General features: G+C 39.2%; 1 protein-coding gene across 2 annotated transcripts in view; it reads left to right on the forward strand.

The window, feature by feature from the left end:
* The first annotated feature begins 2,833 nt into the window (after window positions 1-2,833).
* Window positions 2,834-26,509, forward strand: part of CTXN3 (cortexin 3) — a 63,446-nt gene continuing 39,770 nt past the window's right edge. Inside the window, exons 1-2 of one of the 2 annotated variants that reach the window (XR_009563294.1) lie at window positions 2,834-3,120; window positions 8,948-9,737. Coding sequence is in view for 1 of the 2 variants with exons in the window: in XM_060295459.1 (XP_060151442.1) it covers window positions 9,038-9,283 (246 nt within the window). In the remaining variant the exon portion in view is untranslated. Of the gene's footprint in view, window positions 3,121-8,947; window positions 10,040-26,509 lie in introns of those variants that run through there. The other variant, XM_060295459.1, reaches the window with a different exon arrangement.

The raw sequence follows: 26,509 nt of genomic DNA on the forward strand, positions 1-26,509 counted from the left end.
TGCCTGCTGGGTGAATAGTGAAGGGGAGGTGAGGAAGTGGGAAATAGTGGTGGAGGTGGGCTCATCTGTCAGGAAGCTTAGCAACCATTGCTAGAAAGTGAGCTCCTGGGGCCCCTTACCAGGGAGCCTCCTAGAGTTGTGCAGTGCACAATCTGAACCAAGTCAAGCAGGGACCTAGTACCCATAGCTTTTATTCTTTGCAACACTGAACACAGAACATAACTGACCCTTAATGAATGAACTTAATGAATGTTCCTTGAATGACATCAAAGAAAAATGTACCCAAAAGAAGGAAGAAAAGATTCTTTACCAAGCATCTAGTGATGAAAATGAAAAGAAAATCATGTTTCTGTTTTGAAGATTATACCAAGAATCAATTCAATTTTATTTTGAGAATTAGGCAGAGTCAGAAGGAAACATAATGATAGTAATAACAGCACAGCCTTGTGCTGGCATAAAGCTTGACTGCTCATGAACTTTTTTTTTCATATTCGCTGTTTATTTCTTTATGGAAAAGTGCAGCATAGGAAATTTAGGAAAGAACTGTAACCTAAAGAACATTAAAAGTGAAACAAAAGGTAGGAAAAGAGAAGGTAGGGAAAGTTCTTAAAACAGATTTCCAACAATATTAACTCATGGTGTTGTGTAGTTAAAAAGAAAGATTGAATTGACACCCAGGAATAACCCTGGGGTCAGAATGGATCAGAGAAGCATAGCATATATAACCTATGAAATCGTCCTACGTCATCACAATTTCATGTTAGTCTAAAACATGAAACAGCTCTGTGTACCCTCCTATGCTCCCCGTTTAAAGCTGGACAAGAAAGCAGAAATTTGGGGAGGAATTCAGAGAAGAGCTATAAAGATTACTAATGACTAAACGACTAGGACCTACTGTGAAATTTTCAAAGAAATAAACTTTTTGTAAATCCTTATTCATTGTTTCAGAATTCATGATGATTGAAGTAATGTAACTGCATGGGAGAGGGGCTGGTACCAATCATTCCAATGATGATTATTCTAGAAAAGAAATATCCAAACTTGGCTGGAAGATCTTTGTAGCAGCAGATCTTCATCAAATGTTCTTTGGTTTACCTAGTTCAGCTTCCTTGGGGAAGCGCATTCCAACAGAATCTTGTGGTGGTTAATGACTGCAGCGGGGATAGAATAAAAAGAAATGGGCCGACTCATTTAGACTAAGTAAGCAACGGAGGAGTTAGTTTAAACAGAGGTTGTCAGAGGGGGATTTGGAATCTACTTCTCTGGAGAGTTTTAAAAATAGGCCAGGCACTCATCTCCCTGTGATGGCCTCCGCCTGCAGAGTAGCTAGAGGACAGCTACAGCCCTCTTGTGTTCCCTGCCACCTCTACCCATAGCAAGGCGACAATATCTGAGGGGGCCTCCGGGCAGGGGAGCCTGCAGTAATCCAGGCTCGTTTCTAACTAGAGTCCTTTCTTACCACATGGCCACATGGAACGACAAGTATATAAGTGAGGGTGAGGTCGGAATGTTCCCTGAACCACACTCTGTTAGCATTACTGAGACAGGGAGTTCTGTCCGCCAGCACCGTCGGCTGAAAAGCATGGACACCAGTTTGTATTGAATGGCAGTGCTCTGTTGGATTTCATTTGTTCCACTGTTGTGTGTGTGTGTGTGTGTGTGTGTGTGTGTGAAGATACAGTAAGTTACACTAATTGGAAAGGAATTTCTGTTACAAATCTGGAAAACATCTGGGGAAAGAACCTTCATGTTTCTCGTGAGGTTAGGTTCTAATGTCAAGCATTTGATTCTGACATTAGATCGTAACATTTAGCATTTGAATTTCCTTGGGTCTGAGACTTATCCGGGATTGTTGTCTCTTGCTAGCAGATGGGGGTTTTCCTCTTAGAAAATGAGCTCCCTTCCAGTCCCCTAGAGCTACTGGGTCACGGCCAGCTTCTCACAAGAGCTGAAGAGACAGCAGAGCTGACAGGCACAGGCAGAGTTAGCTTTAAACACCATGCACCCCATCATTTGGTGGGTGGGTATTGTTGCTGTGTTTCCCCTTAAACAAAGAAAGTGGTGAGTTGCCAAAAAAACAAGGATGTTGCATCTTAAGGATTAGGCTGAATTCTTTCCAGAGAAGCACCTTTTTTTTTTTTTAAGATGAATTTTATCCTAAAATATTTTCCAAATTTATTCAGGCATTCTATCCAAGGAAAATAAGTATTGTGCCGTGTAACTATAATCTTTAGAATTAGTACAACTTTCTCTTAACAAAGGTCTATCTTTATTCATCAAGTGGTCTCTGATGGCCTGTGTGGGGTGAGGTGACTGCCAAGGTCACAGTTATGCAGGCTGCCCAAAGGAGACACTGGATCTGGCGACCTACCACCTAGTCAATTTACAAACAGGTGGTAAAAATAGGATTTTGTTCTCTTTTAATTGTTCTTTCCTCAATGCCCCTCATAACTGCTGCTTTTCTGAAAGGGCAATTTTGTCTTCTTTAGGAAAAGGAGTCTTCCCTTTACCTCCCAAATGCTAAGTTGATGCCCTTCCCCAGAAGTCTTCCCATTAATTAAGTTGGCCTGAAGGTCATAAACCATGATCAATTTGGAGGCTGGTCACTGCAAGGTGCTAATTAACACCCCCAAAGAGGAACAATGTCAACAATCAATAGAGAAGAACAGAGCACTGGTAGATTTATGGCTTTGATTTTGAAAAGGTATGGGAATGCCCTGTGATGTTTTCCCCCATACTCCTTTTGAATGTTAATGCTTTCTTGAAGATGATTTCAGACACACTGCTAGGATACTGCCTCTACTCGCTGAAGCAGAATCCTCTGAAGAGTTGCTGAGGCAGAACCGAAATCATGGCTCGCCTCAGTGAAGCAGCTGTATTGGCCGCTAATGATGCCTCACACAGAAAGAGGATGCTCCTTTAACTCGGGGTGTTAATGGGAAGTTTCTAAGCCTGAAACAACAGCTTTAGCTCTGGGGTATGTCAGCAGCTGCTTGCAGCTTACCACTGTCTACTGCTTTAACACAGCTTGGTTGGGAAGAATGGAAACTAAAGATGCTTGTAGCTACCTGTAACTGTTCCACCAGGAAATGGATCAAGTGTTTGTTCAGCCAGATCCAGGTATTTGACCAAAATCTGTATCTCTGATGGGCTAATTAAACGCTTTTCTCTAACTTTAAATATATGCATGAGCCATGATCGCATGGATGCCTTCTGGATCCAAGTTCTGAATTTAGATCTAGCTGTCAGATAAAGTCTAATTAAATAGTTGCTAGGTAAAGTTAATGCGAGCGGGTGAAATGTAATGATGCCTTTATTTTTAAAGCATGCTTACGTTTATAATGCTACAGATACTGGATAAAGAGTAGTAAAACGCTTTTTTCTTTGCTAAGCTGCAGTAAATTATTCTTGAAAGCTCTTTGCCCATTACAATATATTTTTTTCTGTTCACCTAAAACATCCAGCCTTCCAAAATGTAACAGGGATGTTCTAATTTGTTTACAAAGGATCACAACCCAACAACTCATAATGATGATGCTGACCGCCCCTGCTGTCCCTGGGTGATGAGCAGTGTGCAGCCCTAGCCTTTTGAGGTATCAGCAAGCACTCTCTTTCACTAGGAAACACACAAGGGAAAGAAAACTGAGTAGAACAGTAAGGTTTATCGTTTGAAGTTAAAAGTTCAGGTTTGCTAGTGGTGCCTTTTGATATCCCCATTTACTGACTGGGCTCTTGCACGGTATTTTTCTGTTGTTCTCAGCAAGGCTGCAGCCTTGCCCTGCAGTGCCTTTAAAACTCTTTAAGCAGATGTTAGGAGGAAGATGAAGATAGGGAAGAAGTAAAACTGAGGTTAGGGCTCAGGCTGAAGACAAAGGTCTCCTGCTGACCAGCATGGTGAACCAGGTACAACAGGGTTTACTCGCAAACCCAAGCAAACGTGTCTGCAGGCTGACTTTGCAGGGATGGGCAGAGGAAACAGACTTTCTGGTGCAGTAGTGGGGGCTGGCAGCAGGTCTGAAACTGCCTGTTGACATTTGTAGCTGACCACATTTGCTTGTCTTTAAAATCATTATTTATGGACTTTCTACTAGCCTTGGTCCATTTTTTGAGTGTTCAAAATAATTTTACTCTTAACCATCCTGTGAATTCAGAAGCATCAGGGCTGTTGTATTGGAACAGGAGTTCTGTATTTGGAAAAGAGGAATATGGAAGTAGCCATGTATTTATGTGAGTTGAGAAAATGGTGTGGGGGGAGTCATGGTTAAAACGCAGGAAGTACTTAGAAAGAGCCAGGAAGTCTTTACCTGAAGGTCTTGGCTGGCCACCAAGAGGGCCATGAATTCTTTGAATTTATAGGAAATATTTTGCATCTTTGCATATATATCCTGGAATGCAAGTTGCTGTTCACTGGATTCAGCCACAGAATTTCCAAAAGAGATGAGGTGGCTTTGAGGGAGGGCTCCCAATTGTGGGAGGAGATGTATAATAGGGTTGATGGGATGCTTAGACGTCTGGGGTGACTGGGTGGGATGGAGGGTGGGGAGTGCCTCCAGACACTCCAGCTATACAAACAGCCATGCAGCTGAGGCTTCCTTTAGCTCAGAAAGTCGACAGTGATTCTCTTCTGCGTCAGTCTCAGGATATGTATTACTTCAATCATTAAAAGCCAGGTTAACATTTCAACAGCCAGTTTCAGAACGGTTGCAGGATAGTGCAGCACTTTGAGGAAGTTCGTCCCTGCCAGTCGTTGCAAATTCAGTCCCGCTTACGTAGCCAATTCCCTTCCTGTTACAGTCTACTGACTGGTCTCACCACGCTGCCAGATAAATATAAACAAGGTACACAGGATATCTTTGCGGGACAAAGTATCCTGTCCGTCATGTGTGAGTGTATAGTGGACAAGCCTGTGAGTGTTCTTGTTCAATGGACGAACTACTTTTTACATCTCCTTTTGAAATTATGTCAAGTCATATAACTAGGTTTGTGGCCTAGAAGTTTCAAAAATTAGGTACAGCAATTATGTGGTTTCGGAGTACTTAAAATACAGACTGCATTGTTTCACTGTACCCTGCATGCCATTAACAGCTGAGGGATGACGACTTCCTACTGATTCCGACATTCTTTTGGGGGATGCTACTCTTTTGAATTTTATGATTTGGGGTGGTTTACTTACAATCTCCATTCCTGCCTGGAAAATTAGAAATAAATCTCATTTTGCACAAAAATCAGTTAAAGAGAAAACAGTCGCTCATCATCACCTATTTCTTGAACACACACTGTGTGCCCAGCAGGACTACACACGTACTGCATATACTGCAGCTGTTATTGCAATTCACTGCGGGAGGGAGGGTGCCTGAGTTGAGGACCACAGAAGTGAGATGGTGAAATCAAATGCCTGTGTGTGGTTTCCCAGGACAAGGGGGCAAATGCACTGAACTGATTCTGTTGCTGCCACTTGAAAACTAAGAAAAGAAACACGTCATTGTTTTAAGATAGATTTTCTCCAGGTAAAATATTTTTTCTTACCGTGAAATTGTAAAATAAGATGCTAATGAGATGAAAAGTCTGAAGGACCCAAGCTTGAGATGGGTACGTGTTGGCATTGATAGTTTCCATGTAAGACAATGGGATTTAGGATATTTTAAATGACTACCCTTCCCCACCAAAAAAGCAAGATAGGTAAGAAAGGATTGACCCCTTAAACATAGGGAGAGTGCTTAATTCTAGCTGATTTCTCTATTTTGGACCCATCAGCACTGAGGCCAAAGAAAATTTAAAAAACCAAACAACTGCTTCTTAAATCATGAGCTTTATGACTATTAAAGTGTCATTGTGACCCAGACTATTTGTGATTCTTTGAAACAGGATCTATTTCAAACACAATGGTCTGACATCCCAGTTAGGCTGGATGACATGTGCTTTTTTTCCCCCTTCTCTGTATCAGCCGGCACCTCCAAGTTTGAATTCAGTTTCCTGGACTCTAAGGGGCCAGAGATTTGCTTCAACCTCTATTTAGAGAGACAGTGACCCCAGAGCAGCAAGGAATTCCTCAAGGACCTTGTTGTTTAGTAAGGGGAAGTTGACGAACACCGTGGAGACATGTCCTGTAATAGATGCTGCCACAGGATGCAGGTGAAATGCTGCTGGGGACAGAGCAGGAAGCCCTGGTGCCTTGGGTGAAGGGAGAGACTGAGGCTCCACCAAGGAGGTGGGATTTGGTGGGGACCCCGAGGGAGGGAGAGAAAGCCGAAGGTGGGAATAGGGCGAGGAGGAGAGGATCAGGCAGAGAGCATCACGACTCAAAGCTCAGAGGTGGGAAACCTGGAGGTGTTCAAAGAATAGCAGGTGTCAGGTAGAGCTGCAGAGCAGACAGAGTCAGGATGCTCTCCTTGGGTGTCTGCAGATCAATTACGTGTAAGTTTGTTTTTGTCCACTGGTCATTTTACTCAAAACCAAATGTGATTTGATCTTTGTTGTTTTTTGAACTTATTTTGAAAATATAGTAATACCTTAGAAAAATTCCACTGTCAGAGTATATGATCTAATTTGTGGTCCAGAAAACAAGGGTATTGGGTCCATAAGGGGGTTATTGGGTGGGTTAGGATCTTGGACATGGGAGCATGTGGGTTTTCTGAGGGGAGGAGTGGTAAGACTTGAGCTTAGAATGATGAATCATGACGCAGTATAGAGGAAGTATGGGGAAAGAAAGAGAGGGCTTCTTTGCAAATTAACCAAAGTGAGCGGCCTATAGTGAGAAGGACCATGGCTGGGATGGACTGCTCACACAGGGCTTCGTGACTAATTCAGGGTGTATACACTGTGAACATCAGAGTCCAGGGAGCTTGGTTTGAGAAAAGGGACGTATTATATGACTTTTGAAAATGGCATCTTTTAACTAAGGTTTCCTTAGTCCATATTAAAATTAGACTTTATTTCCTAAGCACACACAAATGGACCCAGCAAAGGGAAGACAGGTATGCTGCGTGATGGGGGAAGCCAGTCAGGATTAAAATACTGCCACGAGTAACTCTGGTCCTTCTTGTACTTAAAATAACTGCCTTTTATTTTTATTAACACTGATGACGGTTGTGTCAAAATCTTTCGAAATAATTTACTCGCCCAAATTCCACTGTTCATCTAAAAGAAACATTGCATTTTTTAGGTAAAAGCAATCGTGAACATTTCCTAAGAATCATTTCTACCCAAAAGGGACGTTTTACTCTAAGACAGACATTTACAAAATTTAGAGGTCTTTGAATATTTTTGTACTGTGGTGGCCAAGTGATTACATTTATTTCTATTTCTGCATCTTATTATACTGATGCTTCCTTTAACTTAAACATGCTGTTGAGCTTTCCAAATCTGTAAATTATTGATTAGCTGATTGCAGGTTTAAAATCAAGCAGGCTTTTCTAGGGATTTCGATCAGTCCCAGGCAAAATTGTGAAACAGTTGCCATTTCTTTCTGGATCTCTGGATCTCCATCTCCCTTTATAACCATCTCCTGCTCTTCTCATCTCTACCCAGTCTCCTTCATCCTTCCCCAGGACTCTCCTGCTGGACGATCTGCTCACAGTACCCATGTCTGCTTCCCACAAGTCCTTTCTAGCAGCCCCTCGTTCCCGGCAAGATATTCCTTCAATTTCCTTTCTATCTACCACATTTCTCCCTCCTTCAAAAAGGAAAAGTATTCAAAGACAAATCCCTACTAATGTGTTAATGTGTCACTTTCCTTGATAAAATACTGCAATTTAATAGAGACCTTTGATGATTTGACCAAATGAAGTTATTTTAATAGGAACTTGGGCACCACACAATATGCTGGGAAGGGAGAGGCTTACAGTTTATAAAGATTTGTAGAGTTCTCAAAATGCTTTCATCTCTAATGTCTCCTCAATTTGGTATATCTAAAAGGGGTTGGTGGTGAAAGGGTCAGAGAATAAGAGTATATATTTATATTTTAGCAGGCCTCTCAAAACACGTGATTAGGCTGCAAAGAGGGTTAACCATATCCTTGCACCTGCCTTTTAATCAGCATAGGGTGGTAAAATTGCAAATTAAAACTGAATTTTAAATCATTCTAGTCGTGGCTTCCCTGTGAAGAAGTGAGACCCCAGACTTATTTATAGGGAGATGTGGCTCATAATTTGAATTAAGATGACTAGGTTATTTACTGGATCTTCTTGGAATGGTTGCCCATCAGTGCAGCCCCCAAATGAATTGTGTACCCATTCTAAAACCTGAGTTATGGGATAAGCCTAGAAATTATAAGATGTTGAGCTAGGAGAAGAAGACTTGATACTTTGCCTCGTACAAAGGCCGAGGCTGGAGAAGACTGGTCCAGGGAGTCACGGCGGCTCTCACTGAGTGGAGACCAGTGGTGGGAAGGGAGGGACTGAACGGGTATTGCTATACTAGTCAGCCAGCTTACGGCTAGGGAGTCATTAACACAGGCTCACAAGGTTCTGTACCCAGTTCTCCACTGTTTCCATTGAACTTCACAGACCTAGCAATCTTTATGTTGTAAATGTACACAGTTAATGGTCCTCATTTTTCTTCTATTTCCCATTTGGATTAGGTAGTGTTTTCATAAAGAACTTCCTGAAAATGCATACCTGCCCCAGCTGTGTTGAGAACAGACAAAGACAAGGGCTCTGGCTTCATTTGGGCTGGAGGGAAAATGGACATAGAATGGGATTTTAGTAAGCCAGTGGGGATGGCAGGGGCCAAAGGGAGGGGTCCTGAATAGGATATGAAAAGACAAGAGGGAACATGGTAGGCGCTGCCTAGGCATCTATTCTTCTATCACTACATGGCTTTCTTTTGGCCCAGCCCTTGGAGAAAGTGTAGAGATTCCTTCTTTTCTCTGAAAAATATGATGGTGAGCCCAGAAATAAAGTTGCCCGTTGGCGTTGACTCTTTCTCCTTCCCTTTCTTTATTCTGCAGCTTCTTCAAGGTGCAGCCACCATGATCTCAGCAGGCTGATGATGGAAGAGAAGGAACCTGGGAGACCCTGTGCTCCAGCTTCCCTGGACGATGGATGGAGGACAGCCTGTCCCTTCACCCCTAGTGCCCCTTGGGAACGTGTCATCAGATTCTAGCATGTCTCTGGAGCAGAAAACCACATTTGTTTTTGTGATTTTGTTGTTTATTTTCTTGGGCATCCTCATAGTCAGGTGCTTCCGGATTCTTCTGGACCCGTATCGGAGCATGCCAACCTCGACCTGGGCTGACGGACTTGAAGGCCTGGAGAAAGGGCAGTTTGACCATGCCCTTGCTTAACAGGACAGGAGCAGGAACCCATCCTGAGGAGGAGAAATGCTTCATGTCTTGGCGCAGGATTCTCTTTAGTCAACGTTCTCAGCAACTCAAATTTTATCCGTATCTGGTTCTAGAACCACAATTCATTTATTCGGTGAACTTTTGAGGATATTGGAAATGGAAGTTTATATTCCTAACCCAAAATAGGAAGGTTTAAATTTCAATATTTACTCAATGAATGATGTTGAATGTGTGTGATGGTGCAACTGAGAACATCTATAGTGACTTTGCCTAAAATGAAGCCCTACCGGACCTGACCACAGAAAAAGACTAGAAATGATCTGATCTGAATCTGATGGCAGGGCCAAAAGAGACTTCCTTGTTCTAATCATGTCGCCCAGTTTGTTTTATTTTCATGGGAAGCTGGGTCCTGGGCAAAGAATGAAGAAGAAGTTGCTGAGTGGACCCAAAGCAGGTACTTGTTTTCTCCTAAAGCAAAGAGCACTGAAAGGCAATAGGAATGCTTAGAAGAGGTGGTTGATTCCTGGAAAATATGGGTGAGGATGATATCATTTTACTTTTCAAATAAAACTGAATTCAAAGGCTTATGGAGGTTTAAAAACTATTTACCAGGCCAAGTACATTCTGGGTATTCATATTAATAACATGCGTAGAGGTAACTATACATAACCTGAATTTACTTTCTTTGCACAACTGGTTGAAATAATAGGGTGCAAGTACTGCTTCAACGTTTTTTTTAAATAAAAAGTTAATTGTTTAGAGGAGAAGACTTTTACAGTCTTAAGAGGAATGTGTGTTTATGACTGAATAGAAACCAAATAAAACTTTTCAAGAAACAGAAGCGTCTCCTCTCTTATTTCAGTGCTCGGGAGGCAGAGAGTGGCATCGAATACTGAGGGCTAACTGTTCTGAGAAAGAGAGCAAAGACCACAAAATGTCATGTAATTCATCCCTCTCCCATTTCAGGAAGGGCTCCCACAAATTTTTCTGACATGTAAGACCTATTCTAAGCACTGTTTAAGTCCCCCCAAAAGAGAGATATGAAAACCTCTTATTCCAACTTCTGTACTGATAGGAAAAGCTTGCATCTAAACTCCTTAGGTTGTATTTATAGTCTATGTCTTCTAATTTTCTCCTCAGCTAGCCATCATTTTTTACATTAAAAAAAGTTAAAAAAAAAACCAACTGTGCCTAAAAAGACAGTCCTTAGTAAACCAGCTCCCTTGTATCTCTCTCTCTCTCTCTCTCTCTTTTTTTTTTAACATTTTGATGGTCTTTCTGCCCAGATTTCCCCCCTCCCCATGTTCCCTCTTGATTTTTTTCATTAAAAAAATAACAGCTTTATTAAAATATAATTCACATACCATAAGATTTAGCCTTTTAAAGTATACAATTCACTGGCTTTTAGTATATTCACAGAATTTTGTGTGACCATCATCACAATATAATTCCAGAATTCTATACTCACCAGCAGTCACTTCCCATCCCTCTTTCTCTCAGACACAATAATTTCTAATCCAGTAATTTCTAATCTATGGATTTGCCAATTCTGGACGTTTCATACTATTGGAATCAAAGAGTACATGGCCTTTTGTGTCTGGCTTCTTTCACTTAGCATGTTTTTAAAGCAGGTTCATCCATGTTGTAAAATGATCAGTACTTCATTTCTCTGTATGGCCAAATAATGTCCCGTTGTTTGGTTATACTACATTTTGTTTATTCATCATCGATCATGGTAATCCGTTGGCCAGTCTGAAGAATGCTGCTATGAACATATCTGTACACAATTTTGTGTGGATATGTGTTTCCAATTCTCTTGAGTAAATTCCTATGAGTGGATTTGCTAGGCCATATGTTAATTCTATGTTTAACTTTTTGGAGAACTGTGAGATTGTTTCCCAAAGCAGCTGCATTATTTTACATTCCCACTGGCAATGTATATACGTTTGGCTTCTTTTCTTGACTCTTCCCAACTACTCAGATTTCTTCTTTAGCTATAGAATTTATAACTGAACACATCACTTCAAGAATGAGCCAGGTTAAAAAGAGAACCACCTCATAGTTTCTTCATGCTACAAGTTAATTGATGCCTTCAAAGATCCTTTGCTTCTAGATCTAAAACAAAACACTGATGCTGATCTCTGATCATCCTGTGCTCTATTAAGTCACCTGAGTATTTTTTCTGTCTTACTATTACATCTTTCTTTAACCCACTAATTATAAAGTTTTCTTTTTTCTTCAAATGTACCATGTCGTGTAATAATTTTTTTCCTATTTTTATGGGGAGTCTATTCAAACCCATTCAGGTATTTATTGAGCACCTGCTTTGAGCCTGGCATTTCTAGCACTGGAGAGATAGGAAAAGTGCAGGGCTAGTTCTTGCTCTTGAGTAACTTTCTACCTCATTGAAGAGCTGAGAAATGCGAGAAGACATGTGTCTGAATCATTGTTCAAATGACTGTGGCAACCTATGGCTCCTACACCATCAGCATCATCTGGGAGCTTAACAAAGATATATGCCTCCACACACACTAATTTTAGTATAAAAGGTGTATATGATCACAGTAAAAATGTAGAAACAATATGGAAAAATATAAAGGAAATAGCAAGAGTCAACATTCTGCCTCCTTAGTTCATTAGAATAGATCGCCTCAGTTTCTCTTCCTGTAAACTCTTCCTGTAATCAATCTAGAGATTGATTCTGTAGAGGTGGATCAGTGAACAAGTACTTCAGGAGATAGAATATGGGAGAGACGGATGTGGGCCAAGATAGTCAAGGAAATGTCCCAGGAAATAATGGCTCAGGTGAGGATGGTACATGTTTAAGTGCTTGGTATAAAGCTTTATGCAATGTAAGTTATTATTCTGAAATAAATTCTATCTTGACCTAAGAGGATGGACGTGTTTTAGATACGTGCAACGGAAGAGAGGAGGGAAAGCCACAGAAGAGGAGAAGGAGGTGTGGCTGTGGGGCTTTTAGGCAGGAGGGCAGCCTGGCTAAGAAGACAGCGGAGGGGTAGCTGGAACTCACATAGGCAGGATGAGGGTGGAGCTGAACATCCAAAGGTCCTGAGTCAAAATGAAAGTGATTTCTTTCTCAAGAATCCCTGTAGATTCTTGAGAAAGAAAATGACACGAGGAGTGGTGGTCAAGGCCGGTTTCAGTACCCTCCCTCGGGGCCACGCTAGGATCTGCTTCTATAACGGGAACAGACTGAAATAGCCCTCCACGAGGCTTTTGAGAATACGACTGCCAGTAAGTGCCACAGGGCCTCCCAAAGCCTGCTCTTCTTTCTTTCCTCCCTTTATCCTCCTCTCTATTTTTGTTTTCCCTTCTCAGATTACTGCTCCTTCTTCAGCCACCCCCTCACTGGGTCCCCCGTTCTCCACCCTCCATCGTCCAGAGCAAGAGACCAGAACAGGTGATAAAATGCTTTGGGCTGTTCAGGGTAAATTGATCCCTCCTGTGAGAAGTGCTAACTCCCTGTTTTAATTACTCAGGGCTCCCTGGGGTGAACAGCATATTCTCAAAAGGTCACAGAAGCCCTCTCTTTCCTGGCTACAGGAGTTACAGTGCAGCATTTTGCCTACCTTACAGGATATTTATAATGAGTGCAGCTGCCCTCTATCATGTATATCTGCATCCCAGGATGACAAAAATTACTTTCCCAAGGTCACTGTAGAATAAAGCTGACTTCTGATTCAGAAAAATGTGGCAAACTCATTCTCAGTCTGGGCTCTGACTGGTTTGTTCTCCCAAGAGACCCCAAGTTCTAGATCAACATTTCTCCCTCCAAGAGACATCTTTATTAAAGCATCTTAAATACTGGAAAGTAAGTCGAATATGGGGTTTGAAGGAGATTAACTTGACTCCTGCTGTTAAATTAATGAACATTCCAAGTGAGATCATTCTTTTACTATATTTAAGGGTTAAAGCTGAAACAAAATAAGCAACAGCTTTTAGAGGCAGAAATTAGAGCAGATACTTATGTATGCAGGAAAAAAATATGTATTCAAGTTTGTTTTTTATTGAATTCATTTCATAGTGTTTTTAAAAAATTGTTTAATTTTACTTATTTTTTATATGGCAAATTCTTAATAGTTATCAATTTTATACATATTAATGTATATATGTCAATCCCAATCTCCCAATTTATCACACCACCACCACCCTCCATCACTTTCCCCCCTTGGTGTCCATACGTTTGTTCTCTATATCTGTGTCTCTATTTCTACCCTGCAAACCAGTTTGTCTGTACCATTTTTCTAGGTTCCACATATATGTGTTAATATACAATATTTGTTTTTCTCTTTCTGACTTACTTCACTCTGTATGACAGTCTCTAGATCCATCCATGTCTCTACAAATGACCCAATTTCATTCATTTTTATGTCTGAGTAATATTCCATTGTATATATGTACCACATCTTCTTTATCCATTCATCTGTCAATGGGTATTTGGGTTGCTTCCGTGACCTGGCTATTTAAATAGTGATGCAATGAACAGTAGGGTGCATGTGTCTTTTTGAATTATGGTTTTCTCAGGGTATATGCCCAGTAGTGGGATTGCTGGGTCATATGGTAGTTCTATTTTTAGTTTTTAAAGGAACCTCCATACTGTTCTCCATAGTGACTGTATTGATTTACATTCCCACCAACAGTACAAGAGGGTTCCCTTTTCTCCACACCCTCCCCAGCATTGTTGTTTGTAGATTTTCTGATGATGATTATTCTAAGTGGTGTGGGTGACACCTCATTGTAGTTTTGATTTGCATTTCTCTAATAATTAGTGATGTTGAGCAGCTTTTCACGTGCTTCTTGGCCATCTGTATGTCTTCTTAGGAGAAATGTCTATTTAGATCTTCTGCCCATTTTTTGATTGGGCTGTTTGATTTTTAATATTGAGCTGCATGAGCTGTTTTGCATAATCTCCATAATCTGCATAATCTCCAATATTTTGGAGATTAATCTTTTGCCCGTTGATTCATTTGCAAATATTTTCTCCTGTTCTGAGGGTTGTCTTTTTGTCTAGTTTGTTGTTTCCTTTGCTTTGCAAAAGCTTTTAAGTTTCATTAGGTCCCATTTGTTTATTTTTGTTTTTATTTCCATTACACTAGGAGGTGGATCAAAAAAGATCTTGCTGTGATTTATGTCAGAGTATTCTTCCTATGTTTTCCTCTCAGAGTTTTATAGTGTCCGGTCTTACATTTAGGTCTCTAATCCATTTTGAGTTTATTTTTATGTATGGTGTTAATTTCATTCTTTTACATGTAGCTGTCCAGTTTTCCCAGCACCACTTATTGAAGAGACTGTATTTTCTCCATTGTTTATCCTTGTCTCCTTTGTCATAGATTAGTTGACCATAGGTATGTGGGTTTATCTCTGAGCTTTCTATCCTGTTCCATTGATCTATATTTCTGTTTTTGTGCCAGTACCATATTGTCTTGATTACTGTAGCTTTGTAGTATAGTCTGAAGTAAGGGAGTCTGATTCCTCCAGCTCTGTTCTTTTCCCTCAAGACTGCTTTGGCTATTCAGGGTCTTTTGTGTCTCTATACAACTTTTAATAATTTTTGTTCTGGTTCTGTAAAAAATGCCATTGGTAATTTGATAGGGATTGCATTGAATCTGTAGATTGCTTTGGGTAGTAGAGTCATTTTCACAATGTTGATTCTTCCAATCCGAGAACATGGTATATCTCTCCATCTGTTGGTATCATCTTTAATTTCTTTCATCACTGTCTTATAGTTTTCTGCATACAGGTCTTTTGTCTCCCTAGGTAGGTTTATTCCTAGGTATTTTATTCTTTTTGCTGCAGTGGTAAATGGGAGTGCTTCCTTAATTTCTCTTTCAGATTTTTCATCATTAGTGTATAGGAATGTAAGAGATTTCTGTGCATTAATTTTGTATATTGCAACTTTACCAAATGCATTGTTAGCACCAATAGCTTTCTGGTGGCATCTTTAGGATTCTCTATGTACAGTATCATGTCATCTGCAAACAGTGACAGTTTTACTTCTTCTTTTCCAATTTGCATTACTTTTATTTCTTTTTCTTCTCTGATTGCTGTGGCTAGGACTTCCAAAGCTATGTTGAATAATAATGGTGAGAGTGGACATCCTTGTCTTGTTCCTGATCTTAGAGGAAATGCTTTCAGTTTTTCACCATTGAGAATGATGTTTGCTGGGGGTTTGCTGTATATGGCCCTTATTATGTTGAGGTAGGTTCCCTTTATGCCCACTTTCTGGAGGGTTTTTATCATAAATGGATGTTGAATTCTGTCAAAAGCCTTTTCTGCATCTATTGAGATGATCATATGGTTTTTCTTCTTCAATTTTTTAATATGGTGTATCACATTGATTTGCGTATATTGAAGAAATTTTGCATCCCTGGGAAAAATCCCACTTGCTCATTGTGTGTGATCCTTTCAATGTGTTGTTGGATTCTGTTTGCTAGTATTTTGTTGAGGATTTTTGCATCTATATTCATCAATGATATTGATCTGTAATTTTCTTTTTTTGTAGTATCTTTGTCTGGTTTGGGGATCAGGGTGATGGTGGCCTCATAGGATGAGCTTGGGAGTGTTTCTTCCTCTGCAATTTTTTGAAGGGTTTGAGGAGGATGGGTGTTAGCTCTTCTCTAAATGTTTGATAGAATTCACCTGTGAAGCCATCTGGCCCTGGACTTTTGTTTGTTGAAAGATTTTTAATCACAGTTTCAATTTCATTAGTTGTGATTGGTCTGTTAATATTTTCTATTTCTTCCTGGTTCAGTCTTGGAAGATTATATCTTTCTAAGAATTTGTCCATTTCTTCCAGGTTGTCCATTTTATTGGCATAGAGTTGCTTGTAGTAGTCTCTTAGGATGCTTTGTATTTCTGCAGTGTCAGTTGTTACTTCTCCTTTCTCAATTCTAATTCTGTTGATTTGAGTCTTCTCCCTTTTTTTCTTGATGAGTCTGGCTAATGGTTTATCAATTTTGTTTATCTTCTCAAAGAACCAGCTTTTAGTTTTATTGATCTTTGCTATTGTTTTCTTTGTTTCTATTTCATTTATTTCTGCTCTGACATTTATGATTTTTTTCCTTCTACTAACTTTGGGTTTTGTTTGTTCTTCTTTCTGTAGTTCCTTTAGGTGTCAGGTTAGATTGTTTATTTGTGATTTTTCTTGTTTCTTGAGGTAGGCTTGTACTGCTATAAACTTCCCTCTTAGAACTGCTTTTGCTACATCCCATAGGTTTTGGATCATTGTAAGTCATCTCTAGGTACTTTTTGATTTCCTCTTTGATTTCTTCAGTGATATCTGGGATATTTAGTAATGTATTGTTTAGCCTCCATGTGTTTGTGTTTTAACGTTTTTTCTCATAGCATTGTGGTCAGAAAAGATGCATGATATGATCTCAATTTTCTTAAGTTTACTGAGGCTTGATTTGTGACCCAAGATGTGATCTATTCTGGAGAATGTTCTGTGTGCACTTGAGAAGAAAGTGTAATCTGCTGTTTTTGGATAGAATGTGCTATAAATATCAATTATATCTATCTGGTCTGTTGTGTCATTTAAAGCTTGTGTTTCCTAATTAATTTTCTGTTTGGATGATTTCTCCATTGGTGTAAGTGAGGTGTTAAAGTCCCCACTATGATTGTGTTACTGTGATTTCCTCTTTTATAGCTGTTAGCACTTGCCTTATGTATTGAGGTGCTCCTAAGTTGGGTGCATATATATTTATAATTGTTATATCTTCTTATTGGATTGATCGCTTGATCACTATGTAGGGTCCTTCCTTGTCTCTTGTAACATTCTTTATTTTAAAGTCTATTTTATCTGATATGAGTATTGCTACTCCAGGTTTCTTTTGATTTCCATTTGCATGTAATATCTTTTTCCATCCCCTCACCTTCAGTCTGTATATGTCCCTAGGTCTGAAGTAGGTCTCTTGTAGACAGCATATAGATGGGTCTTGTTTTTGTATCCATTCAGCAAGCCTGTTTCTTTTAGTTGGAGCATTTAAGCCATTCATGTTTAAGGTAATTATCGATATGTATGCTCCTATGACCATTTTCTTAATTGTTTTGGGTTTGTTTTTGTAGGTCCTTTTCTTCTCTTGTGTTTCCCACTTAGAGAAGTTCCTTTAGCATTTGTTGTAGAGCTGGTTTGGTGGTGCTGAATTCTCTTAGCTTTTGCTTGTCAGTGAAGCTTTTGATTTCTCTGTTGAATCTGAATGAGATCCTTGCTGGATAGAGTAATCTTGGTGGTAGGTTCTTCCCTTTCATGACTTTAAATATACCATGGTACTCCCTTCTGACTTGTAGAGTTTCTGCTGAGAAATCAGCTGTTAATCTTATGGGAGTTCCCTTGTATGTTATTTGTCATTTTTCCCTTATTGCTTTCAATAATTTTTCTTTGTCTTTAATTTTTGTCAGTTTGATTACTATGTGTCTCAGTGTGTTTCTTCTTGGATTCATCCTGTATGGGACTCTCTGTGCTTCCTGGACTTGGGTGGTTATTTCCTTTCCCATGTTAGCGAAGTTTTCGACTATAATCTCTTCAAATATTTTCTCGGGTCGTTTCTCTCTCTCTTCTCCTTCTGGGACTCCTATAATGTGAATGTTGTTGCATTTAATCTTGTCCCAGAGGTTTCTTAGGCTGTCTTCATTTCTTTTCATTCTTTTTTCTTTATTCTGTTCCGTGGCAGTGAATTCCACCATTCTGTCTTCCAGGTCACTTATCTGTTCTTCTGCCTCAGTTATTCTGCTATTGATTCCTTCTAGTGTATTTTTTATTTCAGTTATTGTATTGTTCATCTCTGTTTATTTGTTCTTTAATTCTTCTAGGTCTTTGTTCTTTAATTCTTCTAGGTCTTTGTTAAACTTTTTTTTTTTTTTGCGGTACATGGGCCTCTCACTGTTGTGGCCTCTCCCGCTGTGGAGCACAGGCTCCGGATGCGCAGGCTAAGCGGCCACGGCTCACAGACCCAGCCACTCTGTGGCATGTGGGATCTTCCCGGACCAGGGCACGAACCCGTGTCTCCTGCATTTGCAGGTGGACTCTCAACCACTGTGCCACCAGGGAAGCCCTGTTAAACATTTCTTTCATCTTCTCAATCTTTGCCTCCATTTTTTTTCTGAGGTCCTGAATCATCTTCACTGTCATTATTCTGAATTCTTTTTCTGGAAGCTTGCCTATCTCCACTTCATTTGGTTGCTTTTCTGGGGTTTTATCTTGTTCCTTCATCTGGTACATAGCCCTATGCCTTTTCATCTTGTCTATCATTCTGTGAATGTGGTTTTCGTTCCACAGGCTGTACAATTATAGTTTTTCTTGCTTCTGCTTTCTGCCCTCTGGTGGATAACGCTATCTAAGAGGCTTGTCTCATCTCACAGTGTTTTACTGAAACAGTGAAACTTTTATATTATATTGATAAATTTGGTTTGATGAGAAATTTTACTTGTCCACCATAAATCACCTAAAAAAAACTTGTAGTTTGAAGAGGTCAGCTTTCAGAATGGACATGTAAACATATTGAAACACAATTCTTTTCAAAAAATATTTTAAGCTCCAAAGCATTGAATAAATTCTACCTGATTTTTGAGATCAGAGATGTATGTCTTCTGAGACAAATTATGCAAAGGGGGATGTCTCAATTATTGATTCATCACAAAGTGCAGAGCTGTGATCTCCAGAAAATATACTCAAATCCCTATATGTGCATATGTAATGTGGATCAAACTGGCCCACGCCAGAAGAGGTTAGTTATTTGCTTGTTTTGAGATGCAAAAGAAGGACCATCTAAACTTTGTGTCTCCTGTTACTTAAAAGAATAAATTAATTCTTTCCAGATAGGTGTCTACCTCTTCAGGAGCAAGTCCTCCCCATCCTTACAGCTTGCTCTGGCCTGATGAGTCAGCATCCAACCCTTCAGCCAGTCTGGGGCCCTTACCAAAGTCACTTTTTAGAATAGGATTCCCTGATGAATTTATAATAGAATGGAACTTTTGCTTCCAGTTTCCTGCCATAAACTACACTTATGTCTTGTCACAACAAACACCACAAGATATTCTTATATAATTCCATCCCATAGACTTTTCCAGTATCCTGATTGATGTGTCTATGCTTTAGCCTCAGAGAAATTCCCTTAAACCATCTTTCAAAGGGAATTTCCACTTCTTTTCTTCTAAGATTCCCATTACTTTCTTCTACGCCCTATTACATTCTTAGAGCTCTGAATTTTAGCCAGCTTTTAAGAAAGCAGTTCTTCCTGGATTCTTTGGAGTTTTCAAAGCTGGAAAGAAATGCTGCTGTCATCTATTTCACCCCCTGTTACTTTTCATATAAAGAAATAGAGAGGCAAAGAGGTCAAATGGCATACCCACAGTCACATCTCCACCCATAGTTGTGTCATCTTACATATGTGGTGTGTGTGCACATGAATTCAAACAGGATGAGCAGTTAATAAATCTATGAAGTGAAAAATGTCCTTTTGCTAATTGACATGAGGGTTATTCTTAAATAATCTCTTTTTTCTTGGAGGGGGGAAGACACTTGTGTGTTTCTTAAAAACAACCCTATGGACAACATATTTTCTTTTGGGATATTCCCAAGCTCCAGTTTAGGCATCTGGACAACCAGAAGTATTTCCAGGTAGATTATAAAGGATTCCTTAGCAAAGATTCTCTTTCTCTAGACAAAGGATAATCAATCTAGGATAAGCCTTCAAAGTTTCTTTATTTCCAAATAGATCTTTGAGCTGTTTTTCTTAGCTGAAGAGACCCACCAAGGGAGATTACAACATAAAGTTCATAAACGCTTTGGATTTAGCCCTGTCTCTGGTTTATCAAAGAGATGTCTGGGTCCTCTTAGGACATAGATAGAACTTCAGAAGTTATACAATGAAGTATTTCAAGTTTGAAATATCCTTTTCTGTCATGCATTTTTTCCTAGTTTCCTCACTTCTTTCCTTCCCTCTGTTTTCTGATAAGTGGAGTTCTGGAAGGAGCTTAATACAACATTAAATTCAGTACTTCTCTGGTATGTGAATATTTCTTCAATAGTCACAACAAACGGCTGCCTGACTTCTGCCTCAACATGCCTAACTTCTTAAGGAGTCCATTTTGAGCTTGTTCTGTTTTATATAAAATATTTTTTAACCTACTATAAACTTGTATTTTGGCAATTTTCACTAATTGGACACTGTTTTTTTCTTCTGAAGTGACAGATTTCTAATATTCTTTAACAGGACAACCCTCGAGATATAGCTATTGTTGAATGAAAATTCTCCATGGATCCCTCTTCTTTTTGCATGTCTTTCCAGCCAAGTCACTGACAGCATTTTGTTCTTTTCCAAGATGTTTGTTTAGAGATCATATCTCCTTTTCCCTAATAAGATGGTTAGGCAGATTTGCTTGTAGCCTATTATAAAATATTGGGATTTCCTAACTCGGGGTTCCTCTCCTATAAGGCAGCCCACTGTGTGTGCAAGCATTAACTGGTCTGATTTGCATTGCCCTGTGGGAACTGGGCTAAGAAACTGACACCGGGAAGTGTTGATACACTGGGTACTATGATTGCTGTGAGTAATGAACTTCTACCAGCATCCATGAAACTATGTCAGGCTAACATGTCAGCTTGAAAGTATGGTCAAATTTCATCTCCTTCAGCGTTTTTGACAGTTACCATTATTCCCCAAGGATAAAAAACTCCACTTCCTTCAACCACCCTTCATCTTGTCATACGTTTTGAATCATCTCTTGTTCTTATCAAACATTCTGGATGCTCTTCAGTTTAACTATGTCCCTGCTGCATAGAAAGGAAAATAATAGCCCATATGTGGCTGACTAAAATGAGTAAAACCAAATTATGATTTATTTCATTCTGAGAAGCACATGTTATAAGGCAGCCCAAGATGAAACGATCCTTTTTGCCACCACATAACTGTTGACTCATACCAAATTCACAGTCAGCTGAAACTCTCAGGCATTTTTATCTATACCAAGGTAGAAATTTACCTATGCCATGTTATGTCAAATGTTATGTCAAACGTAAATTCCCATTCTGCTCTTGTACAGTTTTAAAATTTTGCACCCCAGTCTAAGAATTTAGCATTTCTCTTTCTTGATTTCATTGTATTCCATTTGGTCCATCATTCTAGGCTTTTTATAATCTGATTCCGTCATTATCATATTCATTGTGCTCACCATCTTTGTGTCATCCATATGTTGGTTCAGCAAGCCTTCTATATTTTTATCCACATTAATGCTAAAACTTTGAATATATCAGAGCCAAGTAGAGAGCCCTGGGCCATGCCACAGAGATCTCAATGCATTTTAGGAGTTCAGTTGGCAGGAGTAATCATAAGCAATTGCCCCCTATGGTAATCTCCACGGAGATGTTTAACTGAGGGAAATCTGTGAAGCATGATGACTCATTCAAGTCTGCAGCAAAGCTTCAGAAGACAGTGAAGCCATCAAAATGATAGTTGCATAACTTTCAGAGTGCAGCTGACGTGCTGTGGATCCAAATTGGCAAATGGGAGTCACACAAATGGCAACAAGAGACTCTACATTTACTAGAGCTTAAAACTCATAGGCAGTGAAAAGACTTTTAGCTACACCCACCTCTCTGCCCAGCACTGTAACTCTGGTTACACATAAAAATAATCATGCAATATCCACTGGAGAAAATTCCTCCTGGTGGCAGAGATCATCAATCATATATTAATCCACTTGAGATAGCACAGAATAGTGAAAGAGCACACATCTGGCAGCTTGGGTTCTTTACTGTCCTGCAAGGAGCTGGCTGAGAGGCTTTTTAAAGTCCATTCATTCCTCTAGGCCTCACTTTCTTTACTTGTAAATTGAGAAGTTTAGACTAGTTAATCTCCAAATACCCTTTTAGTGCTAAAAAAAAGCATTTATAGCTAGAAATTTGGGAACCATTTACTGAACACAAATATGAAAGAGATTTGAAGAACTTAGATAATATATCTCAGGTCCCATGGCCAGTGTGAGGCAAAGTGAGAATGTGAATTCAGTTTGCCATGGAACGCTTGCCTATCTACAGAATAGCCCCAGGAATCAAACCAATAGCAAAAACTATAAGTAAGACAAACTCTAGAAATAGAAATAGGGTTTTCTAGAAATACTAAATTGAATCAACATTCTCCTGACACTTCTGTTGTTGTTATTATTATTTTTAAGAAACCACCTGGAAAAAAGATTTTATGGAGCCTTTCACAGGACTGTGAGGTTGACTTATCATACTAAGTTTTGCTTTGTTTTGGATACTCAGCCTGTTTACATTTGGCCTCCAACCCTCATTCATTTTGTGGCCTTGGGAAAGTGACTTAACTTTTTTTGTGTGTGGTATGAGGGCCTCTCACTGTTGTGGCCTCTCCCATTGCGAAGGTTCCGGACATGCAGGCTCACTGGCCATGGCTCACGGGCCCAGCCGCTCTGCGGCATGTGGGATCTTCCAGGACTGGGGCACGAACGTGTCCCCAGAATCGGCAGGCAGACTCTCAACCATTGCGCCACCAGGGAAGCCCAGGAAAGTGACTTAACTTTTGTATACCTCATTTCTCATCTGTAAAATGGGCGTGCTATTAATAACATCTTCCCCACAGGGGTTTTTACAAGAACTAAATGAGAAGATGAGACTAGTACCTAACTAACAAGCTTTTGACAAATATTGACTTAATAACGATTTCAATGCAGGAGGGATATTTTACATGTGTACCTCACTGAGACACTAAGTTGTGTAAATAGGCACACCAAACACAAAACTCTGCCATTAAAAATTAGGCTATTAAGGGCAAATTTTATAAAACTGTGCTTTTGTGATTCCAAGTTCTGGATAAAATGAAGAAATATCCAGTTAAAGTAATGATTAATTTGAGCTCATACCTAAAATAAAAGCTTTATCTTTGGAACTAGTTTAGACCTCTAGGCATTGAGAGACAAGGTTTCTCTTTTTCATTCCCAGAAGTGCTCTTTGATCATACAAATGTTTTGCTTTACATGAGCCAACTTTGAAAATATTTGGAAGCAGAAAGGATTCACTCTCAGGTTTCTTATCATTGCTTAGCTGGTGATCTTGGTAAAGTCAATTGAGTTCCTTCATGTTCCCCATAAAATGGAAGTAATAAATGGGACTATTTGGCAAATAAATCAATGATCTTTTAAGTGTGCAAAATCTTGCCAAAACATTAAATATCAAAATGTGTATATTTGAAAATAATTTCTTTTATGGCCCCAAAAGAAATAGATTAAGCACACATTTTATTGATAAAACAACACACATGGCACGTGAAATGCTACTTCATAGTCCCCGAGTAATGTATTTAATCCTGAAATATTGGAGAATTTTTTGTGGATGTTCTCTAGCAGTATAATCCCTGCCCCTCGCCAGCCTGCCACCCCCTTCTAAGATAAGTAGAGCCTTTTGCAGCTATTTTTAGTTTTAAATTAGTTTTAAATAGGGAAAACACTAATCTTGTGATTACCCTCCTCACAGAATTCCAAGACTGAGTTTTCATGGAGGTGACTCTGTTCCTCTGAGTGGTCTGTAAGTGAAGTTTCAAAGAATACCCAGCTAGTGAGTCCAGGAATGAAACTATGTGTTTATTTAAATATCTCACCAAGGAGGGCAAAATATGAGAAGGATATGTCCTCTAAGTTTTGCAAAGGAATTCTTGGCAATAAATCTCGTTGACTCTTCAGAATTGGATAGGTCTGCTTAGTACGTTGGACAGTTTTCCAGGATATCAGGTTATTGGCCACAGCTTTTGGTGGTGAGGTTTCTATGGGGTAAACATCTCTGGGGAGAAATCTATGACTGGTGCATCCTATAGGATGTCATTGTGAGACTGCATAGACTAGCCCCTGTGGCCAGCTACTATCCTCCCCTAGAAACTTTTCTCAGAATGTAACTTCTCCCTTATGCCCTGGGAAACAGCTGCCTGTGTTCTTGGATTGTTCTATATTACTGAGTCATTCTCTACCTTTGCTTACCTTTCTGGGTAATTTAAATTTAAGAAGTGAAAGTGTCCAAATGCTGCAAGATCACATTTTGCATTAATCAATTAATTCATTCGTCAACATACATTACTGAGTGCCTAATGGCTATCGGGCATTGTACTAGGGCCTCATTGAGTTTACAGAGATATATAAAAGTACCTACTCTTGAGGAGGAGACATTCTAGTTGGGAAGCAGAAAATGGTTCAACTTCTATTTATTACTTTTTGAAGAAGCTAACATTCTGATAAAATTTTGCCCAAGATGCTCCTTAAGTTTGATTTGTTTCAATTTACTTTCTAGAAACAATATTACTCTCCATTAGTTTTTAAATGAGTATAATTTAAAAACATTTCATAAAATTCAGTAAAATGTAACATATGAGTAAATGTTATTGAAATATATAAATGTCTTAAATGATGTCTTCAGATCTCAGAACTACCCAATGTTGTATTTCTGGAAGTGTCTTTAAGATAGATTTAGAGAAAACACTTGGATTTAGGCCAAATGATGAACCATAAGTTCTAGGAAGCCAAATTAAATCAGTTAAATGATGAATAGAAAAAGTTATCCAGGTAATTCAGACCTCTTCTCCCCCTAAGGAAACAGTGCTAAAGTCTATAAATGGAGAGAGGGTTGACACTCAGATCAGCTGATAGATAAATAGTATCCACAGTACCTGAAATCTCTGCTTAATCTGATGATAGGAATTATTTGTAATCATCTTTATTGACCACATATTTCCTAGTCAGCACACTGATTTAGATATAACAAATACTTAGTAATTATTTGTTGCACAGAAGTGAATTTAATTGAGGTAAGTGCCCGAATATCTACTTATCCCTGTGGCCACTAAATACTGCCTGTGATAAACTTTTGACTCTTAAGGTCAAAAACATGAAAGACCTGTTAATGTCTTTTTCTTTTTTTGCTTTCTTTCTATCCAACCCCTCCCATTTAAAAAATTATTAGTAAGTCCTCTATGAGGGAATTTTGTGTGTGTGTATGCAGCAATTTTCCTCAGGGCTAACTCTCATTTGGGGAATAAGTTTTACTTTCTAACCATCCTTTGAGCCCCATGTAAAGAACATATTTAAAAATAGAAATATATTGGTGATTTTGTCTCTTTTAAGCTTAACTCATCTTATACGAAATTTCTGCTTTTGAAAAGTTACCCTACAACCCTAGTTTGAAATGGAGTTTAGTATAATAAACATTTACTTAATAAACTATACCAGGACAGAAGAATTGGATGATGGATTATCAAACATTTAAACATCCACTGGCAAAAACTAACCAACTCTTTTTCAATTTAACTTGACTGGATCTTTTTGGCTGGCTGCCCTTCTGCACTCAGCTGAACTGGCACTCCTCATATTTTAAAGAGACACACGGATTTCCAAACTTAATCTTTAAATCCCTAATAGCTTGGTCTCTGCTAAAATTCACTAATTCCCTTCTGCTTGTTCTAATGAAAAGAAAGGCTTAGCAAGGAGGGATGAAATTATTGTTTTTGTTAAAAAAAATCACTAACAAACCTTGAAAGGAATGTGGAGTCTTTTATTCAAGGAGACCAAAATGCATTGGATTATGGCTTATATTTTTTGCCCATTCATGCATCCATTTTCCTCATATTATAGATTCAAAAGCCAAGGTTTCAATTTGCTATGTCATATTCCTTTGTTCAATCATTTTTTTGACAGAAATGCTTGGAGAGTTTCCTGCGTGGATGGCATTTTACTGGATGTACATTGAGTCAGATAGCATCATTGGCTTCAAAATGTTTAAAATCCAATAAGGGAGCTAAGGATCACAAACATACAGCAGGTTACAGACTGAGTGTGGGCAAAGAAGGATGAACTTCTGCTGGTTGGTCATAATGAAAGAGGTGACATTTATCTTAGGTCTTGAAGAATAGATGGAATTTCAATAAGCAAAATCAGAAGAAAGAGGAAGGGTGAATGATGTGGTATAAAAGGAACAAGACTGGAAAGTGACAGATCTGAGTTCTGGAAACTGCCAGAAATTCACTTCATGGGCTGTAGGACATCAGGGTCTTCATTCATAAAGTGAAGAATTGGGTTAGGTGATCTCTGCCTTCCCTTACAGGCCTATCATCCTATGGCCATGGAAAGACATAGAATCTGTATGGATGGTCTGGAATGAGCAGTAATCAAGATGAGCTGGTGTGTAGGGGTTCATGTTGGAAGAAACGGTAG

This window comes from Globicephala melas, chromosome 3 (assembly GCF_963455315.2).
Source record: "Globicephala melas chromosome 3, mGloMel1.2, whole genome shotgun sequence".
In the NCBI taxonomy this organism is placed as follows: domain Eukaryota; kingdom Metazoa; phylum Chordata; class Mammalia; order Artiodactyla; family Delphinidae; genus Globicephala; species Globicephala melas.